Source organism: Oryx dammah, unplaced genomic scaffold (assembly GCF_014754425.2).
Source record: "Oryx dammah isolate SB20612 unplaced genomic scaffold, SCBI_Odam_1.1 HiC_scaffold_26, whole genome shotgun sequence".
Classification (NCBI taxonomy): Eukaryota; Metazoa; Chordata; class Mammalia; order Artiodactyla; family Bovidae; genus Oryx; species Oryx dammah.
Window position 1 is genome coordinate 16,679,689 of NW_024070210.1, and position 26,300 is coordinate 16,705,988.

A 26,300-nucleotide genomic window follows, 5' to 3' on the forward strand; every position below is an offset into this window, starting at 1 on the left:
GCTCGCGGGCTCGCGCGTGCACGAGCCTCACCAGCCAACGAGCGCGTGCCCAGCGGCCGAGGCGGTTGGTATCAGGGGGTTGGGGAGGTACCATTCTAGGTGACTTGGGGTGAAAGCACGCGACCAGAGGACGATTCTGGGAGCTCGTCTACCACTCGAAGGGCCTTGGCGACCGCTGCGGGCCAGCCTTACGGACCGGCCGCGCGAGGGGCCTAGGACGTCTCCCGGCCTACCTTCGGCCGGGCGCCCGAACCTGGGCGGGCCGGGCCGGGGTTTCCTGTTGCCAGCTGGGAGGGCGCGGGGGTGGAGCTTGACTCTTACGGCCGCGGCGGGTGGGGTGGGGTGCTTGGCGGACGCGACCCTGCTCTTCCTGCAAGCTTTCTCAGCTCTGAACCCGGATCAAATCGTCCCACTTGTCACAGGATCCCCGAAAGCCCCGTAATCAGGAAATCGGAAATCGTTGAGTTTTGGGTACCAGTAGGAATAGTTACCAAACTTTGACCTCTCATTTTTTGCCGGCTGCAAAGTACATTATCTTAGAAACCATCAGATCTGCAATTACAGCTCTGATTTTCCCCAAGTTTGATAAACAAGCCTTACCACTCGTGAGACGGTCCAGCCCACGCTACTCTCAGCTATGAAGGGAGGGGACCTTTCACTGAACTGTCATTTTTAGCTGCAAGAAAAAGTCTCGTTTAAAGATCCCCTTGCCATCATTATTATTGCTAAGGTAGTTTGGAGCCATCTGTAAAGACCAAAAGAGTATTAATACAAATATATCATAAGTAGTAATAGGTAAGGGCCTTCTAAAAACTTAGTAATACATGTACAAGATTTAAAAATCAAATGATAAAGGCTTAAAAGGCAAAGGAATTTTCCTGCCGTACCCGTTCCCATTATTAGTCTCTTTCCCCTGAGATAACTACATTTAACCAATGGTAATTATTATAATAATTATCGCTCTTTGATATAATAATTTGATTTCATTTCCTCCTCTTCCTTCACCCTAATTAGTACAGTGTCTTAACACTTCATTGTAATTTTTTTCTAAAAGTCATGGTTATTGTGTAATGGATAAATGTTATGAAACTAGCTTGGACACTTTTTTCATGAATGATTTCTAGCTAATGTTTCTTAGCGGAAATTAGGCATCTGTTTTTGGTGAAGTGATTGGCAGTTTGAACACTTTAGGGGTCAACTTCAAGTGTGATGATGATTTCACTTAGGGCATTTGGGATTTAGGAGCAGTAAAAATTATGAAATTATGAATGCTGTTTTGGATATTAAATCTGCTGTGCCAAATCTGAGCTGTTTGATCTTCCTAGAGATCAGAAGTATAATTTTTGTTTTGTTAATAAGAGATTTCATTTATCTCAAATATTTCTTTATAATGCTTGAGAGAAATGGTTGATGCCATGTAACTCTGAAGCTTTAATTGTGTGTGTGTGTGTGTTTTGTTTTCCTCCCATAGGCAATTATTTCCAGTCAGAAAAGGGAACCACTGCCTGGCATTCTCACCAGCTTTCTACCTGCCATGATCAAATGCTTGTCAGCTGAAGTACAAGCTAAATTGCGTTCTGGTTTGGCTGTATGCTCCTTAGGCCAATGTGTTGAGGAGCTTGCCCTCAACAGTATTGATGCTGAAGCAAAATGTGTGGCTGTCAGGGTGAACATGGAAACCTTCCAAGTTCAAGTGATAGACAATGGATTTGGGATGGGGAGTGATGATGTAGACAAGGTGGGAAATCGTTATTTCACCAGTAAATGCAACTCCGTACAAGACTTGGAGAACCCAAGGTTTTATGGTTTCCGGGGGGAGGCGTTGGCCAGTATAGCAGATATGGCCAGTGCTGTGGAAATTTCATCCAAGAAAAACAAGTCGATGAAAACATTTGTGAAACTGTTTCAGAATGGGAAATCCCTGAAAGCTTGTGAAGCTGACTTAACTCGACCAAGTACCGGGACAACAGTCACTGTATATAATCTGTTTTATCAATTACCTGTTAGGAGGAAATGCATGGATCCTAGACTGGAGTTTGAGAAGGTTAGGCAGAGGATAGAAGCTCTGTCACTCATGCACCCTTCCATTTCTTTCTCTTTGAGAAATGATGTTTCTGGTTCCATGGTTCTTCAACTCCCTAAAACCAAAGACATATGTTCCCGATTTTGTCAAATTTATGGACTGGGTAAGTCCCAAAAGTTAAGAGAAATAAAATTTAAATATAAGGAATTTGAGCTTACTGGCTTTATCAGCTCTGAAGCACATTATAATAAGAATATGCAGTTTTTGTTTGTGAACAAGAGGTTAGTTTTACGGACAAAGTTGCATAAACTCATTGACTTTTTATTAAGGAAAGAAAGTATTATATGCAAACCAAAGAGTGGTTCTGCCAGTAGGCAAATGAATTCAAGTCCTCGGCCTAGGTCTAACCCGGAACTCTATGGGATCTATGTAATCAATGTGCAGTGCCAGTTCTGTGAGTATGACGTGTGCCTGGAGCCAGCAAAAACCCTGATTGAGTTTCAGAACTGGGATACTCTTTTGGTTTGCATTCAGGAAGGAGTAAAAATGTTTTTAAAGAAAGAAAAATTATTTGTGGAATTATCAAGTGAAGACATTAAGGAATTTAGTGAAGATAATGATTTTAGTTTATTTAGTGCCAGTCTTCAGAAGCAAGTGTCCTCTGATGAGAAGTGTGGCCAGGTCAGTTTCCAAGAAGCATGTAATAATATTTTGGATTCCTATGAGATGTTCAATTTGCAGTCAAAAGCTGTGAAAAGAAAAGCTCCTGTAGAAAACATAAGCACACAAAATTCTAGGGATTCGGAAGCTATCAGAAAAAAGACAAATGATTCATTTTTGTACACTTACAAATCCGATGGGCCAGCCCATTGTAAAATGGCAGAGTCATCTTTGCAAAATGAAGACAGTGCTTGCTCACAGTCAAGGAACTTAGAACAAGAGACAGCTGGAGCATCAGAATCAGGAGAAAATAAGAAACATAAAAAATTTTGCTTGGAACATAACTCTTCAGAAAATCCATGTGGAACCAGTTCAGAAATGTGTGGAAGCCTTTTTCAGACATTATATCACTTTGAGGGGAGTGGAGAAGATCTAGAAATACAGAAAGTAAGTACTACTGTTAATAGCATGGCTGCCAACATCCTGGAAAATAACAGAATTCACAATCAACCAGAGAGATATAAAGATGCTACTGAAATGAAATGCCAACCTCTGTCTTTTGAGACAGCATTATCAGGAGAACCTAGTGCTCAGAGAGAGGAAGAGAAAAGAAAAAAACCTAGTATTTGTGGAAGAATAAATGTTTTTTGTTATGGACAAGTTAAATTATGTTCCACTGGCTTCATAACTCATGTGGTACAGAGTGAGCAAACTAAATCAACTGAAACAGAACATTTATTTAAAAGTTATGCTCAACCTGGTCCTGTGAGTGCCAAAGAAACATTTAGAAATAGAACACACCATTCAGTTGAGATTCCAAACAGCAAAGATTTAACCAGCACTTTAAGTAAAGAATTTGCTCAACTGCCCAACAAAAGTCTGTGCAGCACAGATCGAAGTTATAAGCTAGAGAACAAACATACAGCAGCTTATAAAAATTTTGCTATTTTTCGGGAAAGTAGTAAAAAATCACACACAGGTGGCTTATTACTCGACACATCCTCTTTCTCTTGGGATAGACATGTTTCAGAGGGTAGTAAGAAAATAGACAAATTGATTGGTCCTGCCAAACCCATACCTCATAAGAAGCTAAGCTTAAGTTCACAACTAGGATCTTTAGAGAAGTTTAAGAGGCAATATGGGAAGGTTAAAAATCCTCTGAATACTGAAGTGGAGGAAAATAATACTTTAGAAATCACTACCAATCTCAGTCCTCAAGTCGAAGCTGACATTCCATGGAAAGACAAAAACCACTTAGACAACTCTGACATCTGTGAAATCACTACTATGAAATATAATGATTCCAATAGTAGTTGTCAACCAGTAAATCACATGTTTTCTTCAGAAAAGTTTCCATTCTCCAAGGAAGATGATTGTTTGGAACAACAGATGCTTTGCTTAACAGAAAGCACTGTAACTCTGCAGGAGTTACCTCATTTTAACAGGAAATTTTTGGATGTTGAGAAGTCACCTGAATCACTAGCCTCTAAATTATCCAGATTGAAGGATTCCGAAAGAGAGACTCAAAGGATGGATGTAAGTCATTTTAATGAATTGCCACAATTAGATTCCAGTAGGAAAGATGGTGACTTGTCCAGTGGGTTAACCCTAGATTCTTGTAAGTTATTTAAAAATGAGCATAAAAAAACAGAAAGTGACAACATCCCAATGTCAGACTCTGTCACACAAAGTAATCTCTTCAGTAAGGACAGTGAAACATATTCTAACCACAATACCACTGAGAAGATACCAGGAAATCCTTTGGTACTGCCCTATGACCATGCTACAGTTATCAGTAAGGATTCAGATGTTCTTATAGCTTCAAAACAACAGATTGGAAGTCCTTTCTCTCTGAGTAGAATGTTAATGAGTCACGTGGAAGATTCCACAGCTGACCAAAATGGAACTTGTTTTCAGAGTGAGGAATCCATAGCCATAGCAAGAACTTGTTCCGAAGATGAAGGGTCCAACATATGTTCTTTGGATTGGCAGCAGCATTTTGATGCAACTCTGGGAAGAATGGTTTACATCAACAAACTAACAGGACTTAGCACATTCACTGCTCCTGCTGAGGATGTTCGGGCTGCTTGTACTAAAGACCTGACAACTATGGCTGTGGATGTCCTACTGGAGAACGGTAAGTATATGGCATTCACTGGCACGAATGCTTTTGAAGGTGGAAATAATGGCTGAGGGGTAAGAGAGTCATTATTCAAAGAGATTTTATCAGCAGATAGAACATTTTGAAGTTTAACTATAAAATGCGTTTTATTATAGATGAAAACTCTAGGTTCAATATTATTTAAACATAAAATTACAATGAAAGAATGATACAGAATGGAACTGCAAGTATATTTATCTATGGGTGTATGTGTGTACAAGAGGATGAGACAGTGCTTAATGAAAATGGTGCTATTGATAGTTGAGAAGAGCTACAGTGTTTCCCTGGGGACTTCCCTGGTAGCTCAGCTGGTAAAGAATCTGCCTGCAATGCAGGAGACCCCGGTTCGATTCCTGGGTTGGGAAGATCCGCTGGAGAAGGGATAGGCTACCCACTCGGTATTCCTGGGCTTCCCTTGTGGCTCAGCTGGTAAAGAATCTGCCCGCAATGCAGGAGACCTGGGCTTGATCCCTGGGTTGGGAAGATCTCCTGGAGAAGGGAAAGGTTACCCGCTCCAGTATTCTGGCCAGAGAATTCCATGCACAGTCCACGGGGTCTCAAAGAGTTGGACACGCCTGAGTGACTTTCACTTCACAGTGTTTCCCTTCCCACTTCCCTCTTTCCCAAACACGCAACTCTAAGAAGTTTGTCTTTAAAAGCACCTGCAATGCCAGTGTGGTATTTTTCTGGAAGTTGTTCTCTGCACTTTTCCCAGGTAAAGGACTAGAATGATTCTTGTAGTCATCCTAGATTTCCCAGTAAAATCTATGGCTCAGCACAGTCGTATATTTATAAACTTAAAAAAAAAAAAAGGACTTGACCATAAATTTTTTGGAATGTAGGTTAAGTGTGTATTTTTATAATCATACTTTTCAAATCTACTTTATTATAATGTATATGCTAATAATCTTGGTCTGTATAAGTGGCTGTTATTCAGAAAAACAATAATGTGGCTTTTAGATCAGACCACAAGGCCACATCAGAGCCGAGGCTAGGACTCTGAGTTCCCAGGTCTCAGTCAACATTAAAAGTGACATTGTTTTGGCAGCATGTTGAGAGCCAGATGTTGGGAGATGGTAAAACTGATTTCCATCTGGCAGTAATCTTGGTTTTGCATCAGAAGGGCAAACATTAAATGTTCATCTGTATTAAGTCTTGAATGTTGCAAAAGAATGTAAATTGTATGAAGGTAGTTCCAAATTAACTTATCATTTCTCCCTAGGATAAATATCTCTAGCAGGAGGCTCTGATTCATTTAAGGTTAAATAAGACTTTTATTTTTCAGTGGTTTCCAGTTTTTTTCCCTTGTGAAAAAAAGTAATCATTGTAGTAACTTTCAAAGTATTAAATAGAAAAAAACCCTTTTCTTCAGTACTGCTCCTGAGACTATCATGTGGCTCTTAAAGACATGTTTTTTAGCGTGTGTAGTTTTGTGTCCTGATTTATACTGAATGCTAATCAAAGGTAAATCTAAGGCACTGGCACCTCATCTTTCTGAAATACAATTGCTTCTGATATGGTGACAAAAAATAACTGGATATTATTAAACTGAGATGGTTGTTTCTAAAACAAAAGGGGGAAATCTTGGCTGGCCATACTGAACATGAACATCTGTTCCTGTTAAATAAATCTACATGTCTAAAATGCTTCAACCTACTTAATTTCTGGATTAGCATGTCATGTAGTGAACCTTTGAGAGTCATGTTAAGTCAGAGATTCATAATGAAAAACTAAGCATTTGGGATCTAGGAGCTAGTTCTAAGAAAAATGGCTTCTAAGCACCCTCCATACAGAGGTGGGGTGAGGGTTGGCTGCTGCTGCTGCTGCTGCTAAATCGCTTCAGTCGTGTCCAACTCTGTGCGACCCCATAGACGGCAGCCCACCAGGCACCCCCGTCCCTGGGATTCTCCAGGCAAGAACACTGAAGTGGGTTGCCATTTCCTTCTCCAATGCATGAGAGTGAAAAGCGAAAGTGAAGTTGCTCAGTCTGCCATTCTGTGAATGGTTGGTGTGTAGCAGGACATTTAGGACATGGTTGAGCCTCATGTAAAAGGTTACATCAGATGAACTGTTAAGAGGTAGATTTAACTGCACAGAAGAAAGGCTCTACAAAGGTAATTTTAAGGAGTGGTTGTCAAGTCTCCAGCCCTGGTAGTTATTTTTCTTTAAAATGTCTTCAACTCTGTCCTTTCTATTGACAATGACACAACTTTATTTCACCTCACACTTTCATTATTCTTAGTTAATCTCTCTCCATTTTTTTGTCCAACAGATTTATTTTTTTGAAATAATAGTTTCATCATGTTTTAATCCTGTTTGAAACTATCAGATTCGACATTGTCTCTAAAACTCAAATCTGATCATTCTCAGAGAGGAGGGCAGAATTTGGGTGACATCTTACTGGACATTGGAATTTAAACTGAAAACTTTTCATTCATTCATCTCTTTATTTATTCACTTATTTGTGATCCACACCATGCTTGGAGCTGCTGCATTGCATATTGACTGGCTTTGCTTTCAATGGTCCACAGACTATTAGGGAGGACAACCATCCAAACGTATTAATAGGATGAGGTAAATGTTATAATAGACACATACGTATTGTGAAAAAGAATATGTCCATCGGGGATCTTTTCTAGGTCTTCATTCTGTCTGGTATAGATGGGTAATAGGACTAAGCACTAGGGCAGATTCCTAAATTAGCAGAATAATTTCATTAAAAAAACTGCTGACTCAATCTAGTGTTTACTAGTCTGCCTTATGTCTTAATTCATTTGTACGGAAAGAGATTCTATGAAACTATTATTTTAATAGTGTATATTTTGAGTTCAAATGTCTAGTTTTTTTCTTTTTTATATTTAGGATCTCAGTACAGGTGTCATCCCTTTAGAAGCGACCTTGTTCTTCCTTTCCTTCCTAGAGCTCGGGAAGAGAGGACTGTGATGAGACAGAATAACAGAGGTAGGGGCATTAGCAGAGATTGCCAGAACACCTAGTACATACTGTGCCACCCAGCTCAAGGAAAACAAAGCAGGGCTGTGTTGTTGAGCTTGATCAGTGCCAGCTGTGCCTTCCTGGAACCAGGAATTCCCTGTGGTCCTGTTTCACAGCAGAACTAAGTTAATTCAGCGCATGCATTTAGATCAGAAATTACTTTTCCAGACGAGGTCAATGCTGGTTGATTAGGCACAGTCTGTGGTGTCTTGTGATTGAGAAAAATGTTTCTTATTTTTAAAGATTGGCGTTGACTCCATATTGCAGTAGTTTTATATAAGCAAAATTCTTATCTTCAAAAAAACCCCCTGCATTTATCATTTTACTTTTCGTTGTTTCTGAAAATAGATAAGGTATATTTTTACATAAAAAAGTAATTTTATGTAAAATTTGAACTACTAATTTGAACCAGTTTCTACTAATTTGAACCAGTTTCTTGTGGACTTATATTCTGAAATATCTCTTGAAAATAGTTTATAGAAAAAGCTATAATGCCAGAAGAACAGTTGTCAACCCTAGTTTAAGAAATAACAGATAAAAATACTTTAGAGATACAGCCAACACTTCATATGTGCAGAATATGGGAACACAGTGTCTGATCTTTGGTCTTGAGGCCGCACCACACCAAGCGTGAGACACCACACACCCTCTTCCCTGAGGCTCTTGATGCCAACTTTACTCGTCCCCTTTTGCTCTAGCTACTGGGGACGATGCCTTTGGTCCTGAATCGCTTCAGTCTTTGTTCTCAGAATGGGACAATCCAGTATTTGCCCGTTATCCAGAGGTAGGTCTGCAGCATTTATTCTTTGCATGTTATTTTAAAATTTGAATTTCATTTAAATTGGGGGTGGGCATGAATGACTATATTGATTTGTAATTATGAAGGGAAAGTGAGCATGTTTCCAAATAATGTATTTGGAAATTAATATTTAACATAGAGAGGAAGAATCAGAATTCGTAGCAGTTTGGAAGCTTGGTCACTTTGGATGATACTTTAGACCTGTGTCATCAGTGTGTGAATAGTGAATGTGTTTACCGCTCTCAGAAACCCTGACTCGCAGCTTTGGCCAAGTATTTAGGGTGATGGTAATAAAAACTGTTGTCATTAGACAAAGCAGTGACTCTTCTGCTCTAGACCTGAATCTTCATCACTGGACCTGAGCGTGCATCCTCCTCAGTGGGTGATCACACAGGCGCTCTGTGTGTTGCAATGAGGGTGGAGAGTGGATGAGCATTTGTTACTGATTCATCAGTTAAGATGTCTTTAAGGACATGCTTACGAAGCACAGGCAAATTGTTATTCTGAAAGAATTGGGTTTTTGTCAGTAATTTTGTATATAAACAAAAATTATTATTCAAGAGTAAAAATTCATAGAGCCCTTTGAATTTTTATAAGTTCCCTGAATTCAACCCACCTCTAATAGGTTCTGTGAAAATGAATGTTATTAAAGCACTTTGAGATCTTTGGTAAAACAGTTCTGCAGACATAAAAGATTACAACGTAAATGACATTTGTTCTGGGTCTTTCTAGGTTGCTGTTGACGTAAGCAGCGGCCAAGCTGAGAGCCTAGCAGTTAAAATTCACAACATCTTGTATCCTTATCGTTTCACCAAAGAAATGATTCACTCAATGCAGGTAAAATGTTGCCTTTGAAATCTCATTTATATATATATAATATATATATATTTTATATATATATATAGCCTAAGCTCGGCTAACTCATGTGAAATTGGATTTACTTAATGCTATAGACCACCCTGATCAAGGCACATGTGTTCTTTTTAATCTTACTAAAACTTTTATCATCAGAAGAAAAAGCAAAGGACTAATTATAATTGCTATTGTTCAGTTGCTAAGTCATGTTCGACTCTGGAACCCCATGGACTACAGCATGCCAGGCTTCCCTGTCCTTTACGGTGTCATAGAGTTTGCCTAAACTCATGTCCCTTGAGTTGGTGATGCCATCAGTTACCAAAAAAAAAAGTATCCTTAGTGGGGTGAGCAAGTTTGGAGTGATGAATTATGGATTCAGGCACACAGTTTCAAGGATTATATATTGACTTTCTATACTGACAATAATTTATAAGTCAACTAAGTAATGTAGTTGACATAAATTTGGGCTTTCCTGGTGGCTCAGACAGTAAACAATCTGCCTGCAATGCAGGAGACCTGGGTTTCATCCCTGGGTTTGGAGGATTCCCTGGAGAAGGGAATAGCCACCCACTCCAATATTCATGCCTGGAGAATTCCATGGACAGAGGAGCCTGGTGGGCTACAACCCATAGGTTGCAAAGTTGGACACAACTGAGCAACTAACACTTACTTACGTAATGTAAAGACATTGTCCTTAAATGTGCAATGATGCCCCTTTTTAAATGGCCCTCTATTGTTTGAGGCTACAAATGACATGGCTTAGGAGATCCCAGATTGAGAAGTTAACACAAGGGACCCTTTTTCTAGTTTGCCCTCTCTCTACACCACTCAGGCTGTCCTCATCTTCTTATTTTCAGTATGGAAACGAATTGAAAGCTGAGACCAATCTAGGGAAAGGGGAGCTACCAAGGTCTGCAGCCACCAGTGGCTGTTAACTTACTGCCTTAATGTACCAGCTCCTACAAAAATGGTTTCCACTTTTTGTATACATTTTTTGCATACATTTTGCAAATTTTTTTCAGCTCTATTTGTTAGCAGTCTCTGGTCATATTAATAATTCTCTGGTCATATTACCTGTTATTAAAAGTCCTTCTGTTGGGAACATTTCAAGTCTACTCTGAAGTTTTATTAACACAACCCTATGAGTTGCTTCAGTCTATTCCCTTGTAGTCTTTCCTTTTGGCTTTTAGTTGCTCTCCATGTCTATTCTTTATCCTTCCTAATGATGAACCTTGAACTCCTGCAGGTTCATCCGCACCTCTCCTCAGTCTTAGATATGAATGTTATAATGCAAACAACTTTAAATTAAGTGCGATTTTGTCTCTCTCTATGTAGATAAGCCATTGTTAACTTATATTTAGTACTGTTCCACTTACTTGAATGTATGGCAGGTTCTCCAGCAAGTGGATAACAAGTTTATTGCCTGTTTAATGAGCACTAAGACTGAAGAGAATGGTGAGGCAGGTAAGAATGGGGTTAGTCTTAGTGACCAGCTGGTCTTCTGACAGTCTCCTTTTAAGGTTATTTTTTATACATGATACAGTTTCAGTGATTTGGCCAGATTAGGGAAAACCAATCTAAATTATGAAAATATATCATGAAACAATAGTTTTAAAGTACATGTAGCTTTATGTACATACACATAGACGTGTGTATGTGTGTGTGTGTGTATATATATATATGATACATGTTAAATTATTAAGAATGGTTACCTTGGGAGTGAGAATAGAAATGGGCAAAGGGGAAATTTCATCTTTTACTCTTTAAAATATTTTATATTCTCTAAATTTTTAATAATGTTTTAATATGATTGCTTTATAATAATAGAAAGTTTATATGATGAACTCTGTTAGGTTTATGAAGAGTTAACATATGATCTCTTGGTGACCTGCTTTAATAAAACAACAATTTGTAAATAAAAACATTAACTGATTCAACAGATATTGATTAAGTACCTACTGCATGTGAGGGACTCTGCTAGAGAGACAATGGTGGGACACAATGTACATGCAAGAGGAACAGATAGTTACACAAACATTAACATTTCAGCTCTAGTGTTATGGAGGAGAGAAACAAGATGCTGTGAGAACCTGTATTAGGAGATTTGATTGAGTGAGGAGGTCAGAGAAGGTTCTGTTGGTAAAGAGAGATCTGAAGTGTAAGTTAACTAGGTAAAGAAGGGAGGGAGAAGTATTCTGGGCAGAGGGAATAACATGCAATTCGTGCTTCCCTCTCCTTCAGTGAGAGGAACCAGGGCAAGCCCTTCCTGTGTGAGAGCAAGGAAATGGGCTAGATATGTAGGTCACAGCCAGATCTTAAAGACCATTTACAGGTGCTGTCTTCATACCAGTACCAATAGGAAACAATTGAAGGCTTTTTGTTTTATTTTTTATTGTTTGTTTTCACAGTGGCATGTGTCACATCACATTCGATATTTTTTTTTTTTTCCCAGCTGTGCTGGGTTTTCATTGCCATGAACAGACTTTTCTTGGGACTTGCAGGCTTAGTTGCCCCATGGCATGTGGGATCTTATTCCTCGACCAGGGATCGAACCCCTGTCCCCTGTATTGGCAGGTGGATTCTTAACCACTGGGCCACCAGGGAAGTCCCCACATTTGCATTTTGAAAATACTGCTCTGGCTATAGTGTGGAGCGTGGAGCAGGTGTGGCGGAGGAGAGCTAGTAGCTGCAGAGAGAGTGTTAGAAGGATGTTGCAGTATCTAAGAAATGATGGGGAGGTAGCCTGGAGAGAAAGATATTTAGGTGATAAGTCAGTAGACTCGGTGATGGATTGGACATAGGGAAGGGATATCAAAGAAGGCTCCTGGTTTTCTGACTTCTGTAGCTGGATGACTCTACAGGACCAGGCTGAAGAAGAAGCAGGCAAGGAGGGTGAAAATCGTGAGTTTGGTCTGAAATACCTTTGAAATGTTCAAGAATGTATCAGGAATGTGGTTGGGTATTACACCTCTAGCAGAGACTCCGATATCTGTGACATGGAAGAGAGACTAGGGACGGTGAAAGCTTTTTTTAAAAAAAAAAAAAAACTGGGAGCGCTTTGAGCTATTTACAAGGAATGCTAGATCCTGTCAGGTTCTGGAAAAGGCCTGAGTGCCTGAGAGTCCTGAGCACCCCTGCAGGAGTTAGCATCTGATAGGTAGGCCTGCAGGAGAGAGCTTCTGAAGTTTGAAAGTGGTTCATTCTCTTTGCTTTTCAAAATGTTCTCTTTTATCTTGTTACAGTATAAATTTATTTGATAAATATCATCATAGATCATAGGGGTAAAGTAACCAAAAATTATCATAATTATCATAAATGTAGAATTAGTAAATGTCAAAATCTAGTAGTCTTACTATTTCTAGAAAGCAAATAGATTTTTTTTTCCAAATATTTGATTACCTGAAATTCTTTGTTATTTAATACCAAAATCTCTACAGTGGCACCTGAGATGGGTATAGCCACCAAATCTCCAGATATTTAAATGTCTCTTGCAATTCCAGGTTGTTACTATGTTGATAGGCTACCACCAAGGAGTATGTATTAGATTAAAAAAAATTTTTTAAGTCAAAATGAGTTTTTATTGCACATGAATACCAAAAGCAACCTATTCCTATAATTGTCTTAATTTTATTTTAATATTTTCACTAATTTTTGTAATGGACATAGAATTGTTTTAAATTATAGTGAAATTAATGCCCTATAATGGCATTTTTATTGCATGTTTTTGCCTGTAATTATGATACTCTAAAGAATAAGGATTCATTCATTTATTGTGTAAATATTTATTGAGTGCCTATGATGTGCTTGGTGCTGTTGTACATGCTGGGAATATAACAGACAAAAATCCTGTCCTTATGAAGCTTCTATTCTGTTATTTTTAAATATCAAAAACATAGCTCTGACACGAGTAAATTACTTTTCATGTATTCTGCTTCATTCAAGGAATGGAAAATGTCATGAACATTTTGTAGACTATAAGTCTTCCTTCCAGAGTAAGGTGCAGGATTGATTTCTTAGAGCTCTTGACTTTTGTTAATTTATACTGGTTGTAGTTTTGAGTTTGAGGTTACTCCCTCATAATTTATTATTTATTCCATTGTTTTGCCCAATACAGGATGTTCAGTATTCATCACAACCAGCTGCAATTCCTCCTATCCTCAAAGGAGCTTAAAATTCAGCATTTGGGGGCCTATTATGTGGTGGAAAATGCTGTCAGAAAAATTACATAATCTTTTTTTTTTTAAGTCTGAAGCTCTTATGCCATGAATTTCATGGTGTCATAGAAACAGTTTTTTTTTAATCTTATTAGTAGAAACAGGAAAAACAGACATTATCTTGTTTGATCAAATTCAAGAGGAGAACTCTTATTTCAGTATAATCAGGAACAATAAATGTCAGCCCTTTGGCCAAAAGTAATAAAATTACGAGGTAAAATGATGTAGTAATGTCATCGAGATCAGTCCTCCTGTCAGTGAGAAAAGGATTTCCCTGTAGGTTTGGCTTTGGGGTCAGGACAGTCTGTTTCCTCTGTTGCACTTGAGAGTGTAAAGCCTAGCTACTTAAAAATCCAGGTCAGTAAATGACATCGCATGGGAGTTTGCTAGACTTGCCCAATCTCACGTCCCATTCCTAACCTACGGAATCAGAATCTGCCTCTTAGTAAGATCCCCAGGTGACTTGTCTACTCTTCCAAGTCCGTGAAGCCTGAGTCTAAAGCAAGCCACATGTGACCTGGGGGCCAGATCCAGACCGTTGTTTCTGTAACATCCAGGGAGATAAGAATGGTTTTTTGTTTTTTTTTTTAATTGACATGTAGTTAATTTACGGTGTTAACATTACTTTCAGGTGTACTACATTTTTAACTAGTTGAAAAAAAGCACAGGAAGAGTTATATTTTTTAACACATTAAAATTATATGAAATTCTATGGCCGATTCATGCTGATGTATGGCAGAGGCCATCACAATATTGTAAAGTAATTGTCATCCAATTAAAATAAATAAATTTTTAAAAATTCTATGAGGTTAATATTTCAGTGTCTATAACATTTATTGCATCGCAGCTACAACATTTACAGATCGTCTGTGGCCACTTTGGTTCAGAATGAATATTTGAATAGTTGTGTCAGAAACCACGTGTCTCAAAAGCCTAAAATACTTACTGTCTAGCCTTTCACAGAAAAGAAATTGCTGACCTCTGATCTAAAGTGTAGTAGAATTACACTCTTCATAGGTTCTGGAGTAGCTTGCAAATCAAGGTCAGCTGATTAAAAAATATGTAGTTTAATGATCCTTCATTGTATCAAATTTGAATTAAAAGAGCATAGTCAGTATTTAAACATTAAATTCACACATATTTTAGAAATGAAATACTAATGAACCAAAGAGTTGCTCATCAGAGATACATTTGTTTTAATTTTTCCCATAATACTTGTTAGGAAATAAAAGCAGCAGTTGTTACTACATAGTTTGTATGCTTCTCTTATGTTCCACGTTGTTAAATAGTTTGGATTAACCTTTCCTCCCTCAACACAACAGGATTATTTTAATCCTGACTTGAGAATTTGAAACCCAGTGGTGCTTGCTGGTCTTCTAGGTGGAAACCTGCTAGTCTTGGTGGACCAGCATGCCGCCCACGAGCGCGTCCGACTGGAGCAGCTGATCATTGGTAAGGATCTGCTGAGGCCTAGGAAAGACTCGAGACTCCCCAGCAGAATTAATGTACCTGAAAGAGTTTGCCTAATGGTGACTGTGGTGAAAAAGATGAATTGTACGTTTAAAAAAAAAAAAGAAAAAAAAGCTATTAAAAAAATGAAGCTGAAGCCTGTTGGAGTGACTTTTACAATTAAGAGGATGTAGTAGTTCACTTCACTAAATCAAACCTGTGGATCTTACTTACATGGTCAAAGGCATATTTGCCATATAGTTACCATCAGCCCTAAAGATTAGGCTACTTTATTACAGCATTCAGCACAAAGATATGCCCCTCCACATGCCCATGTGATTGCGGTTTATCTCCACAGTTCATTAGGCAGAGACCAGCAGCAGCTCAGAAGGCCCAATATATTTTGTTTCTATTTTAAAATTTAATTTGTTTTTGAATAGGTAGTATAATTGAACAGGTTCCAGTCTGAAAGGTACAAGAAGGGAATAAAATAAGGTTTCTTTTCTACCCTTGTCCTTCATCGCACCTAGTTTCTCTCCCCAGAGGCAACCTGCATCACTAATTTGTTACGTATTCTTCCAAAGTCAATATGTGCTTTTTAATTTTTGCTACCCATTTTTCTCATCATGAGGCTGTATGTCCCCAAGATGATGTAAAATACCCAGGAAATTGTTACTCCTGTGGTCAAGTAATAAAAAACCAAATGGGTGAAGACTCGGGAGGTATTTCATGGACTAGAATGGCAATGATGTCACTTTTCACTTTTCCTTAGAAAATGAAGACCTAAGAGTTGGGAAAGATACAGTAAAAGCAGTGTTAGGAAAACTCACTTGCTATAGGCCCTGGACCATTTGAGAATAGTAGTAATTCTCATCAGGGTCTGGGCAATCCTTCTGGAGGAAAGGAGGCGCCTTGAGCCTTGGGTTGTGTGTGCTGTGCTGAGCTTAGTCGCTCAGTCGTGTCCAACTCTTTTCAACCCTATGTACTGTAGCTTGCCAGGCTCCTTTAACCATGAGATTCTCCAGGCAAGAATACTAGAGTGGGTTGCCATGCCCTCCTCCAGGGGATCTTCCCCAGTATTAGTCAACCTCTGTTATTGAAACCACATTTGTTGACTGCCTACCGGATCACTGCATTGTTCATCTGAATGTAAGATTTAAGTCTTATATTACTTATTTAAGAAAATACCGCTAAAATGAGTAGACAAACTAGATATTTACTAGTTTGACTTTAATAATGGAAATTCAGAGCCTAAAACCGAACGTTGAACATGCTGCTAAGCACTATAATAATCCCATGACTGTATCTTCATTTTTATCTGAATCTGGAAGACTTCAACTTCTTGCTCTTAACCTATTCATCTTTCTCCCAATAGAGTCCTATGAGAAACAGCAGCCACAAGGCTTTGGTCGAAAAAAATTACTGTCTTCCATCGTAAGTCCTCCACTAGAGATAACAGTGACAGAGGAACAAAGGAGACTCTTACGGTTAGTACCACCATGAGGATGTGATGTAGCTGAGGTGCATCCTCACAATCATCCTGTGAGGTATAGATGTAACTATTGTTCCTTTTCTCAGATGAGGTTTACATGACTTGTTCAAGGTCATAGCAAATATTAAGTGATTGGAGCAGGCACTCAGAGGCAGGTTGTCTGACTCCAAATGCTGTTCTTTCCACTATATCACAGCTGTTGAGTAAAGGGTATAGTTTTCCTGATAATTCTTTCCAGAAGTTGGCTTAGAGTACTCTTACCATTCCTTGGAACAGCCAGTATTTATGTTGTGCTGTTTCCGAAAGCGAAGTTACTGCAGTAATTGCTTCCATTCTGCTTTGCCTTGGTGCATTCTAGATTCTTAGTTTTCATCACCATAATCCTACTGGGAAGAAAGTAAAACCCCAGGCCCCAAGGAAGGGGCAAATCATATAATGAATGAGTCATAAGGTAGGGTATTTTCCTACTTTGGGGCGGCATAGATTATTAGAAATGAAAAAGAGAGAATTGTCTCTAAATTTATTTAATATGAGGAATATGAGACTGCCAATAAATCTTTTTCTCTGGGGCATAATTTATATTAGAGGCAGATCCATTTGTTTACATCCCATTAATCAGAACTTCTCAGTTCCTGGGGCTGTTAATTACCTCCCTGCTTTAGTGCTGATTCAAAACATTCTCAGCCCTTTTATTTGTGCCAAACTTCTTTAAGTGCCAGCAAGGAGTAGTTAGCAATCCCTCAGCAGAGAATAAAAATTCAGGAATAAGACACAGAAGCAAATTGATTCAGTGGAAAAGAGGGGAAAAAATAAAGGTTACTATAATTCAAAAAGGAAATTTGATAATAAAATCCTAAACAACCACAAATGTGAGGAAAACAGTGCAAGTTTTAAAGCTCATGGCAGCTTTTGAGAAACTATCAAGTATTTGGAACCAGTACTGAAATGTGAATGAAGTAGCTGTTTTACATTTGAGGTTCTCTTTAGGTGTTACCACAAAAATCTGGAAGATCTGGGCCTTGAAATTGTATTTCCAGACACCAGTGATTCACTGGTCCTCATAGGAAAAGTACCACTCTGTTTTGTAGAAAGAGAAGCCAGTGAACTTCGAAGAGGAAGATCTACTGTGACCAAGGGCATTGTGGAGGTAAGACACAGCTGCAGATGCTGAGAAAACTGCTGCTTCCTAATAACCTCCTCCTTTGTTTAGAAATTCTCTATATTCATCTTTTATTCAACAAGCATCTATGAAATACCTGCTGTCTGCCAGGTTCCAGAGATTCAAAGATGAATTAGCTCAAGGTGAGGAAGGATATTTAAATTATATGGCAGTGAAATTTGGCCAGCAGAGGCATGTTCAAAAGTGTTATGGCAATACAGAATATTTACTGTGGCCAGGAGAGTGGAGGTCAAGGAAACTGTCAAAAGAAAAGCCTTTTTTTAATTTGTTTTAGGAAAAGTCTTGTAGAACAGTGGGCGCCTGCCAAGTATAGGAGAGTGGAGGTCATTCTAGACAGATGGCAGAGACTTGAAGCAGATCCTGTGCTTAAGGAGCTACCAGCACACATGGCTTGCGTTAACATACACACAGGACAGTGGTGGGCCTAGATGAGCCTGAATAGGTGGTCAAGGCCACCTCATCAAGGAATTCAGCATATTCAGCTAAATAGTTTGCACTGTATCCTGTAGGCAGCCAGTGAAGAAGAGTAAAGCATACTTTAGCATTGCACTTTGAATACTTAATTCTTTTTTAAAACAATCATTATTTATTTTATATTTGTTGTCTTTTCTTTCCTGTTTTCTATTAAAGTTTCCTTTATTTCTCTTGTTTTCCCCTCTCCTGGTTTAGAAGGGGAATTTTAACTTGCATATGTAACTCAGTTTAACAGTAATTTCTTCTTCTGTTCTCTTCCTAAACTATAGATAAAATCACCACCTTTTATCTTCCAGCCCCCTTCTCCCACCTATCCTTTTTTCATGGTATCCTTTTTTTATTCGTTGTGATTTCTTAACTGCTTCTTTAGCTCTTTCAGTTTGGAACACAAGCAAATCCACATCAACTCAATCTATCGTTTTTTCCAGACACCCGAATTACTGTAGTAACATCTGAAAACAAAAGGTTGAAGATAGATTTGGTGGATAAACTGTGGGATAGATGGATATAGGAGAGATTTGAGGTGGAGAGCAGCTGAGGGGCTAGTGCCCTGGTGCCCATAGGACAGGATGAAGCTTTGACTTAAGCCAGTAGCAATGGGAATGGAAAAGAGAGACATATATGAAACATAATCTGGAAGGCAGCATCGAGAGGACCTGGTGATCAAGAGAATGTAAAAGAGAAAGAGGAGAAAAGATAGGTAATGATTCTGAGGATTCTCACTTGGTTGACTGGAGGGATGGCGCTTTTGACAGAAAAAGGAAATGGAGGAGGAGAGTAAACTCAGCTGAGAAGTTAGACCATGAGCCTTCAGATGAAGATGTGCAGTGGATAGACAGGCCAGATCCAGCACTTGGGAAAGAATTTGGGCTGCAGTATCTGTTTGGGAGTTAACACTATAGAGTAATATGGCCCTTGAACAGCATGGGTTTGAACTGTGCAGGTCCACAGATACACAAATTCTTTTAGAAAAATACACCCTACCCTACTGCAGGATCTGCGGTTGGTTGAGTTCCCAGATGTGGAGGTGCGTCTATGGAGGGCTGACTGTAAGGTTATACAAGGATTTTCTCCCGTGAAGAGAGCTGGTGCTCCTAACTCCTGTATTGTTCAACTCCTCTGATGGTCAACTGTTTATATTTTGATAATATCAAAAGCTGGAAAAGCATCTAAAGGACGTGAGATTGTTCCAGAAGAATATGAAGTAGAAAAAGAGAGCAAAGTGCGGGGCCTGTGGAACACCAGCATTCAGGGTGTATACATTTTGGCAACAGTCTGGAATGCTAGTGCTAAAAAGAAAAGCCCGTAAAGGATGACTGAAAATATTTGGTGAGAGAAGGAGGAGGAAAACCAGGGAAAAGTAATATTGCCACCGCCAAGAGAAGTTTTCAGCAAGAAGGGAATGGTCAACGGTGGCCAGAGAGTAAGGCCTGAGGGTTGGATTTGGCTTCGGGGGACACTGCCTGCCTTGAGGAACCTGTTCTTAAGGGTGGGCACGAATGAGCGGAGGGGGAGCTATGGAGGCCGCTCTCCCAAGGACTCTGGCTACGCACAGAAGAGGTAGGGCAACAGCAGAAGGTGAGGGGTGTCAGGAAGTATGGGGCAGGACACCCCGTGGAGAAAAGATTTTTGTTTCTTGTCGGACAGGAGAGACTTGAGCAGGTGTGTCAGCTAAGCGTGAGAAGACATTTGAGAGGCCAGCTGACGGGCCGGCTGTGGGATCACCTTGACTTGAGCCTTCCCAGAATCGCCCTTTGATCAGACCACCTCTGCCCGGCTTTCAGCAGGGGCCCCTTTCTCCCTCCACAGCTTATTTTCTCCAGGGCTTCTCTTCTAAACTGTCTTAAATCCAAGAGATAGGATCTGCTCGAATCTTTTATTGTAATTCAATCCTTAAGTATTTAACGAGAAAATTATAATAAAAACTTTCCATAAAGTGACTTCAAAGACGACTGGTAAGAAGTTTACCTCAGACTGAAACAGGGCTTATGGTTTCAGCAAATCTTGATTATGTTAAGTCAGGCTGATCAGGAGAGATTTTGTCGATTCTGAAAGAAGTTGGAAAAGTTCTGGCATCTTGAAGAAGAGGTAGTTACTTGGATCCTAGCAGTTGAAAGATCAAACTAAAACATCTTTCTATATAGTTCTACCCTCCAGCTTAATGAATGTGCCTTTTAAATATCATTCAAATTATCTAGCATTAATTGAACCCCTGAAATATGAAATGAACAGAGAGTAAGATCCATTTCCCCTTCCCCAGGCTTACAGACTAATATTTTACAACTCCCAGATAGATAAGCAAAAGAGAATAGCAAAGAAGTTAGGATTTGATCTGTAACCACACTAAATTTTGTTAGTGGGTCAGGTATAATGAGACATCCATTTAGGTTTGTTTGGGAAAATGCATGGCTTTTAAAAAATACATAATATCTACCCTCCTAGTTCTTGGTAACTGCTCATTTATAAGTATGGTGTCCTAGTGTCTAAATGAGAGATGCAAGAGAATTTTCTGAGTCTGGTTTAAAAAGAATCTATCATGTTATAATGTTGGGAAGCTAATTTTTTTTTTTTCGCTGTACCACTTGGCTTGTGGGGTCCTAGTTCCCCAACCAGGGATTGAACCCAGGCCCCAGCAGTGAAAGCACTGAGTCTTAACCACTGGACCACCAGGGGATTCCCAGGAAGCTAATTTATACATTTCTAGGAGTAAAGAAATCCTGTGTTTTCTTATAAAGAAATTATTAAATGTGCCATATCGCAAAACAGTTTTTAACCTCCAGAGGTTAAACAAATTAGTAACATGAAATAGTGTCTGCTTTAAATTTCTTTAGTCCTTCCATAAACATAAACATCTGCAGGGATATTCTTACTGCAAAGGCTACCCTAGGGACAGAGATATGCAAAGGAGAAGAAATTTCCCAGCAAAATGCCTCCAGGAGTAAGCTTTTTGCCCTGTCGGGACTTACTGCACACACAAAGAATGCCTGTGAGAACTAACTACTTGTGTTTCTGATATCGAAGCACGTGTGACACTGAGTGCGCAGTTGTGTGGGTGACTGTTGTGTATTCTGTTTATGTGCCATATTAAACGTGTTCTAGCCAAGATAATAAATGCAAACAGACAACCTCGTAGTGAGAAAGCTCCCTGATATTTAGTCAAGTCATTAGGCTGCCAGTTACATATCCTCATGAGTTGATGAGCTATCTCTGGAGAAAGCTTCAGTGGCTAAATATATTCTCTACTCAGTAAGAGTTCTTTAAGTTGTCTTGGTATTTCATGTTCGAAGTGCCTTACAACAAATACATTATTTGTATCTAAGTGCTGTATTGCCGGAGCTCTTTTCTTCAAGAGACATACTTTTAAAGAAGGAAATTGGGATATTTTGTAAACTATCAAAGGGCAGTTATAACATAGCAACAGATTCATGTCTGTTGTCTTTTTCTCTTTGTAGGAGTTTATTCGAGAACAAGTGGAGGTAAGCTTTACTCTTATTTTGGGGTTCCACACAGAGGCACCGCACACAGAAGGCTCCACTGTTACACTGGCTTTCCCATTAATAGATGTGTTTATGCATTAGCTACTTCAGACCACAGGAGGCATCCAAGGGACTTTACCACTGACCGTCCAGAAGGTGTTGGCATCCCAAGCCTGCCATGGTAAGACTCTCAACACACCAGCTGTTGAGTGCCTTTGCATGCTAAGCACTGGCAGGGTTCAACAGTTATGAAAGAAGTAGAAGGCACGATTATCTTCTGCCTCTTGAAAAGTACAACTTAGATCAAGAAACAATACATTTAAAATGAACCCTAGAAAATTATTTTTACAAGGCAAAATTTGTTGTTGTTGTTGATTAGTCACTAAATCATGTCCAACTCTTTGTGACCCTGTGGACTATAGCCTGCCAGGCTCCTCTGTCCATGGGATTTCCCAGGCAAGAATGCCAGAGTGGGTTTCCATTTCCTTCTCCAGGGGATCTTCCTGACTGAGGGGTTAAACCCACGTCTCCTGCATTGACAGGCAGATTCTTTACTACTGAGCCACCAGGGAAGCCCACAAAGCAAAATACCAACATATATAGTGGACCATAATGCAGGCTGACTTATATGAGTAGAGGAGTAACTAGCTCCTAGAGGAGATGCATTTTGAGTCAAGTTTTGAATGAGCTGAAGGACATGGATTCAGAGGAAGGGAAGGTTTAGTACAGGGGAGAAAACAGCCTGTGCAGAGATCATCCAAAGGCAGAAACAAATCAGTTATATGAGGAGCAGCAAAGAATACCAGGAAATTAGGCTGGTGAGGAAGCATAGAATCCTAGAAGGTCACAACAAAACCGTTAGACCTTATACAGAAGGCAAGAATCATTGAGGGTTCTTGAGTAGGGTAATATAACAAAATAGAGAAAATGGTGTTGGAGGAACTTACTGTAGGGATTTGACCTCAGTGGGGTCTCCACTCCAGACACTGTCTCCCTCCATTTGATCTCCCCCCAGCACCCCATCCACCTTCCCCTCTCTTCACTTCCTATCTTTTCTGGCCTTATGACCTCAGTCCCTCATTAGTTTGTCTCCTGCAAACACCACAGATCCCTTCCCTGCTTTATCCTATCTTTACTCCTCGTATCTACTCCATCCCCAATTTGATCATCTCTACCTGCAAAGTGTATCTTCAGTGTGTCTAATGCGATCCGCTTCCACTGCCGCCTCCCCTCCCAGGACTCAACGATTCTTTCCCCGTTGAGTCCTCTGACTCAGTCTTCCCATATCTATCCTGGTTTCCCTTCAAGCCATTCTTCCCACAAGAAGAGAGACCCAGAGGAGTCTCCTTGAAACATAGCTCCGAGAGTGTCATTCTTCTTAAAAAGGCATGACAGTGGGTCCCATTGCTCTGAGGATGCCCGTCTTCCTCTCTGCTGCAGTCTGCACGGGTCTTCAGCACTTCTCACTTTCTCTCCACCTTGCCCTTCACACTCCAGCTGGCTTCCTTGGTCTTGTGTGCTAGATTCTGCACTGGCCTTTTTCCTCTGTCTGAAATGCCCTTCTGCTCATTCTTCAGTTAGCCGTCTTCTTCTTAACCCAAGGTCTCAGATTAAATATCATTTCGCCACAAAAGACCGCGTTTGGTCTTCCTGTTATATATTCTTTGATTTTCTATATTTTATAGTACTTAGTAATTTTAATTATTGTAGAACTGTTTGTTTAATGTTCGTCTCACCTGTTAGAGAGTAAGCTTTGTGGGGGTGGTGATGATCCATCTCATTCACTGCCTGGCATAGCTCCAGCACAGAGTAGATACTTAATATTTGTTGACTGAGTAAATTACTGTAGGCATAAAGGCAGTTTCTGACAGTATGAGAGTTTAGAGTAAGAAGATTATGACAGAAACAAAAAAATCAGCAAATAAAATGAACATTGTAGGGAAACAGATATCTTGGTGACAGACTGGCTCTGGATGGAAGATGACCTTGATTTCACACACTTAAGAAGTAGGCAAAAATATTGCTCTTGCCTCTCTGAGAAAACTCTGAAGGCAAAGTCCTAACAAGTTAAGGAATGCCTGTTGCAGGGATTAGAAAGACAATTGACTCCATAAGGAAAGCTGAGAGACAAGTCAGTCCTGAAGCCTTAGTTTCATCCATGGACGTAAAGGCCAATTTCAAGCAGTATTAAAGTCACATGAAAGAAGCCTAGGAACCATGTGTCTCTCCCCAGATATTTAGCTCTAACCCAGGGCCAGCATGGGTTTTACACCGTACACACCATACCCCGGCTTCTGTCTTTTGTTTAGGGGCCATTAAGTTTAATGATGGCCTGAGCTTCGAGGAGAGCTGTCGCCTTATTGAAGCGCTATCCTGGTGCCAGCTGCCGTTCCAGTGTGCTCATGGCAGGCCCTCCATGCTGCCATTAGCTAACATCAACCACTTGGAGCAGGAAAAACAGGTACAGAAATGACTTAACAGGAGACTAGCTCCTGTGATCCAAATGTAATCTGTCTTAATCCTTTCCCCGATACAAGATTTTGAAAAATACTGGAAGTTTTTTTGAAAGTCTCACCATTTCATCTTCTAGCTCAAATTCAAAATGGAGTTTAGGCAGAACTATCTGATTATACATATGATGCCTTCATATTTTTTAAGCTTAAGACACGTACAGACTGAAGCATCCGTTGCCTACCAGCTCTAGGTTTTCTGAGACAGAGAAGTTCTCTCTGGGACCACAGAAGGTTGGCCAAAACACAGCAAGTTCATTGCTGGCAAATGTAGCCTGAAGAGCCAGTTGCTTAACAGTATTGGGTTGGCCAAAAAGTTTGTTTGGGTTTTTCCCATAACATCATACAGAAAACCCCGAATGAACTTTTTGGCCAATCCAATACTTGCTGGAAATGGTAGCCATCTCCAGGGATCTCTAGAGTAATGATTTGAGGATCAGGCAAGGAACCAAGCTTAGGAGATTTTCACATTATGCTTTGGCCCTGATTACTCAGCAGTCCAGGAACAATGATGTGGATAATTCAATAAAGGCAGCAAGTGGTTTAAATTAAAGAACATTTCTATCCTTGTTATAATCTTAAATGAAACAGAACACGAGAGCATAATAGGAATGTCCGCTTTCCAAAATCTTTTATTTTGCTTACCTTTCCTGCTGAGGGCTGTAAAGTCTGTTCTTGCATGAAGTTTTCAGGTACTAATGTTTTCTGATTCATCTAGTCCATTTTACTCCATTAAGAACTTTTTGTTTCATATGACAATGGAAAAATGAAAGTTTTGTCCCCATTCCTGAAGAGATGTGCCTCTAGACTTAGTTTTCAGTCCCGCTTATCCTAAGGAAATCTAAAATCTTTTCTGAATCCAGAAACTTTAGAAATCCAAACTAATGTAAATAACCATAATTAGGAAATACTTGTAAGCTCCTTGGCTTTCCATATTGGTAATTGGAGTTATTCTTTTTCTTCCCACAGACTAAACCCAATCTTGCTAAACTTCACAGAATGGCTCAGGCCTGGCATCTCTTTGGAAAAGGAGAAGGATGTGATGTAGGGCAAGGCCTGCAGGCATCCATGCCTCCTTGTGAGGTGCCAAGAGAGCAGAATTCCTGTCTGTAAGGAACCAAAGGGATGCTGACTATAGGCCTTTGAGCAGAGAGCATGAGCAACAGACACCAATCGGGTCTTGACTGAATGGGCCTGGGGCCCTGATCAGCATCTCCATCTTCCCTGAGCAGGTGATCCCTCCAGTTGAGGAGCCAGATGGATTTCAAGCCTAAGGACAGGTCATTCATTGGCATCCATGGACACAGGAGGTTGCCCTCTAATGTCTACATTTTGTAATTTATAAAGGGGATAAAATTAATGATTAATTGTCGGATTGTCTGGTTGGTTGGTTTGCAGAATCTGGGGGTGGTGGGATGGGGGTTTTGGTTTTGGTTTGCCACTTTTTTGAGCCTCATAATTTGCACTCATGTGATCCCCTGATGCTGAACTCCCTTCCTCTCCGGCCTCCTCCACTGCCCGCTGCTGCTGCTTCACATTCTGCATCTCGGCCTTAAAGAGTTTCTCCAAGCTTGTTAAAAATGTGCCTGGCAGTCTTCCACCAGGCCTGTAGTTAGATTATTTTAAAGATAAAAGCAATTGATAAAGAGAAGCAAGGACAAGGATGGAATAGAGAAACTGTAAAGCCCTGCTCCTGGTTTCTTGTTTGTTTTATTGCCTCCTTAAAACCTTTCAGGCAGGCACAAGCCCACCGTGGCTGGAGCTGCGCCTCAGGCGGACAGAGGCCCTCAGCTCTGCAGCCTCCATCTGCCTGCGAGGAAGCTGTCAGCTCCCTCTGCCACATGCTCGTGGATCACATGAAAAGTCTAGAAACAGGTCTCCTGACATCTAAAAATGTTGGAACTGTATTGGTGAGGGCTGTGGCCTGTGGTGAGGTAATGAAATCACAGATTCAAGTGGATGAAAAGGGGAAGATCATGAGTGCCAGGTTTAAGACTTGGCTGTGGTTCTGCA

The 26,300-nt window shown here is 40.0% G+C and overlaps 1 protein-coding gene across 8 annotated transcripts; it reads left to right on the forward strand.

Moving 5' to 3' along the window:
- Positions 1–25,659, forward strand: MLH3 (mutL homolog 3). Of its 8 annotated transcripts, none has more exons than XM_040226069.1 (13): positions 1–64; positions 1,472–4,820; positions 7,707–7,805; positions 8,537–8,622; positions 9,370–9,474; positions 10,884–10,956; positions 15,087–15,158; positions 16,531–16,642; positions 17,635–17,794; positions 21,754–21,777; positions 21,880–21,958; positions 24,087–24,238; positions 25,257–25,659. In XM_040226069.1, the coding sequence occupies exons 2-13, from the start codon at positions 1,535–1,537 to the stop codon at positions 25,398–25,400; spliced, it is 4,392 nt and encodes a 1,463-aa protein (XP_040082003.1). In that variant the 5' UTR covers positions 1–64; positions 1,472–1,534; the 3' UTR covers positions 25,401–25,659. The 8 variants fall into 8 exon arrangements, 6 of the variants coding, with proteins under 6 accessions (XP_040082003.1, XP_040082007.1, XP_040082004.1 ...); XM_040226073.1 differs by having other exon boundaries at positions 1,472–2,186; XM_040226070.1 differs by having other exon boundaries at positions 18–87.
- Positions 25,660–26,300: the final 641 nt, after the last annotated feature.